General features: G+C 38.8%; 1 protein-coding gene across 2 annotated transcripts in view; it reads left to right on the forward strand.

The window, feature by feature from the left end:
- The first annotated feature begins 1,098 nt into the window (after positions 1-1,098).
- Positions 1,099-2,478, forward strand: part of LOC145495853 (uncharacterized) — an 11,141-nt gene continuing 9,761 nt past the window's right edge. For both annotated transcript variants that reach the window (XM_081475442.1, XM_081475441.1), the window contains exons 1-2: positions 1,099-1,851; positions 2,472-2,478. The exon at positions 2,472-2,478 is cut by the window's right edge and continues 226 nt beyond it. In XM_081475442.1, coding sequence (XP_081331568.1) covers positions 1,590-1,851; positions 2,472-2,478 — 269 coding nt within the window. In that variant the 5' untranslated portion in view covers positions 1,099-1,589. The remainder of the gene's footprint in view (positions 1,852-2,471) is intronic.

Raw genomic sequence — 2,478 nt, forward strand, 5'->3', positions numbered from 1 at the left:
TTCTTAAGTCAGAACAAACGCAAAACATACGCGTAAGCTTACGACTAGCGTGAGCAGATCTTAGTATTCATTCCCAGCGTGAGATTGAACTCTTGTTTTCGACCCTGAAAAACCCACCTTTTCCGTTAGCTCAGAGCATAAAACTACATATAAGCGCCCTGGTTCGTATTCCCTGCCATCGCTGTGAAAAATACGCAAAAGAATCTCTCAACTCTCACCATTTGATCACACAACGTGACAACATCCACGCGAGAGCCCCCGACACGTGCGTGAATCCGCGCGGATATATGACGTCAGGATGGCGCAATTTGTTCTAAAAATAGAAAAATTGTCCCATATCATAGGTGCGCGCGAATCCCGAGACTTACGGTCTCCGTCCCCGATTATGGCTCCTGGTTACATAGGAAAACCATTTCATCAATTCTTGGCATAAATTTAATTTACAATCTTGAAATTACCACTTTCTTCAGTCTTGGCCGCTCTTGCTCTGCGAAGATTTCGGTCGGTACGTATACAATTTGTTTTCCTGACTACAGTTTAAAACCTGACAAAGCAAAATGGCTACTTAATAAAGCGAAAGTGGACTGAATTCAAGTATCAGCTTCAATTTTAATTCATGAATGATAAAAATGGTTGTATTAATTTTCCATATTTGCTAAATAATATAATTTAACCGAGACTAAATTTGTGCTAGCGGCGTTTGGTATCATAGAGGACTGGAATTAGTCTTCTTCCTATATACAGCCCGCGGGGTCGTCCTCGGGCCTTTTCGAGAAGGGTGCTGACCAATATGATCGAAGGCTATTTGAACGAGATTGGACTGGAATTTGCTTGCTGGTGCGTGCGTTGTTGTAACACCCTTTTTTTTATTTTGAACGTGTAGATAGGTCATTTACACTATGGATTGATAAAAGCTTGTTGTAGCACATATACTGATGTGGAATATATCAAAAGCAACGTGTCGTATTGCTTTCCACGATGGCACTTGATAAGACGTGCTTTGCAAAACTAGTGAAGTGTGAAGACTTGGCATTTAAATACCAATAACACGACTTTTTCAGCACTAAACTTACATCTAAAAGTTCTGTTAGTGTTCTCAGGTTGAGAAGAGTTTAAGTTATTGAAAGAGAAAGGAAATTGCTTTAAAAAAGTCATGCACATGCAAGGAGTGCTTGCTACTGTATTTTTACGGCACCGGTAATATCTAAGACCAGAAGTTCTGCGACCCCAAAATTTCTATCCAGATCAAGGTCATAGATAGTGTTATCCAGTACTCCATCAAAAAAAAAACGATATATTAAGACAGTTATATCCTCTTGGTTCAATATTTTTTACGTATATTGGTCAGCGTTCCACTCCAAGACGTTTTGTTTTCGTGACTTCAGCTTCTCTTTTAAAGTTGTTTTGATCTGAATGACTGAATAAGAAGTTGAGACTTGAGCCCATTGGAAGCGACTTCTAAGTAAAGGCTTTCTCGTTTGGTTTTGGCATACTCGGGTACAAGTTCTGCCATCGAAAAAGGACAATTGATTGATGGTAATGCGTGCTTGATGGCTATATATATTCCACTGTTTGGATAAATAGTTCCCATGGCTTTATTCTCCACGCTTTTGTTGTTGATCACTTTGTCAGGATGCTGCTTTGCTGACAATATTGAGATCGAACGAGGTGTCAGCTTCCCTACGGACGACTTTCTTCTACCGACCTCTCTGTGCCCGAGTTTTAGGCCTCTGTGCAGCAAATTCAACGCACATCAGCTGGGAGGGTGCTGGTGCAACTGTCCGCAAGCGTCTTCTTTCTACGAACATGAATTTAAATGCGTACTTGCCACAGCGGCTCGGCAAAATGCAGGTATGGCATTTGTTTGTGTAGCAGTGATCCTCCACGACAACGTTTTCTATAAATAAAAATTCTAGACTTGTTTTCTGAATAAATTTCTATTTCAATTTTTTATTCCAATCCTATAGTTTGCTTGAGGCACACTTATTTGTTTACGAGTGCGACTCACCTTTTGTTTTTCCTAATGATATTGACGGGGGTTTTAACAAACCTTAGAACTGCAAACTTGCTTTGAAAGTTATTCCCTCGTTATGTATTCGAGTTTGAAACTTTAAAGTAACTAGTGAATTTGTCATCATCGTTGAAAACTCTATGAAAACACATTTAAAACTCATTATGCTTAATTGGTTGAAAGAATATTAGAATATTAATATAATTCGATAAACTCCGAAAACGTGATACTATATTGCAGACGGTTTCATACCTTAATGTTGGCTTTCAAAGTAAAATGCCGAGGTTATCAATAACATTCGATCAGAAGTGTTATTTTTGACCTTTTTTTAAATTTTAAGGTAAAATAAGACGACACACGAAGAAAATTTCCAATCTTTACGCCTAACGGCTAAATCTTTGGCCCTAATTACGGCTAACGCATTGAACGTTCTTTATTTATCTTTTATCACTTTCGGTAGGCTGCGA

This window comes from Orbicella franksi, chromosome 8, assembly GCF_964199315.1.
Source record: "Orbicella franksi chromosome 8, jaOrbFran1.1, whole genome shotgun sequence".
Classification (NCBI taxonomy): domain Eukaryota; kingdom Metazoa; phylum Cnidaria; class Anthozoa; order Scleractinia; family Merulinidae; genus Orbicella; species Orbicella franksi.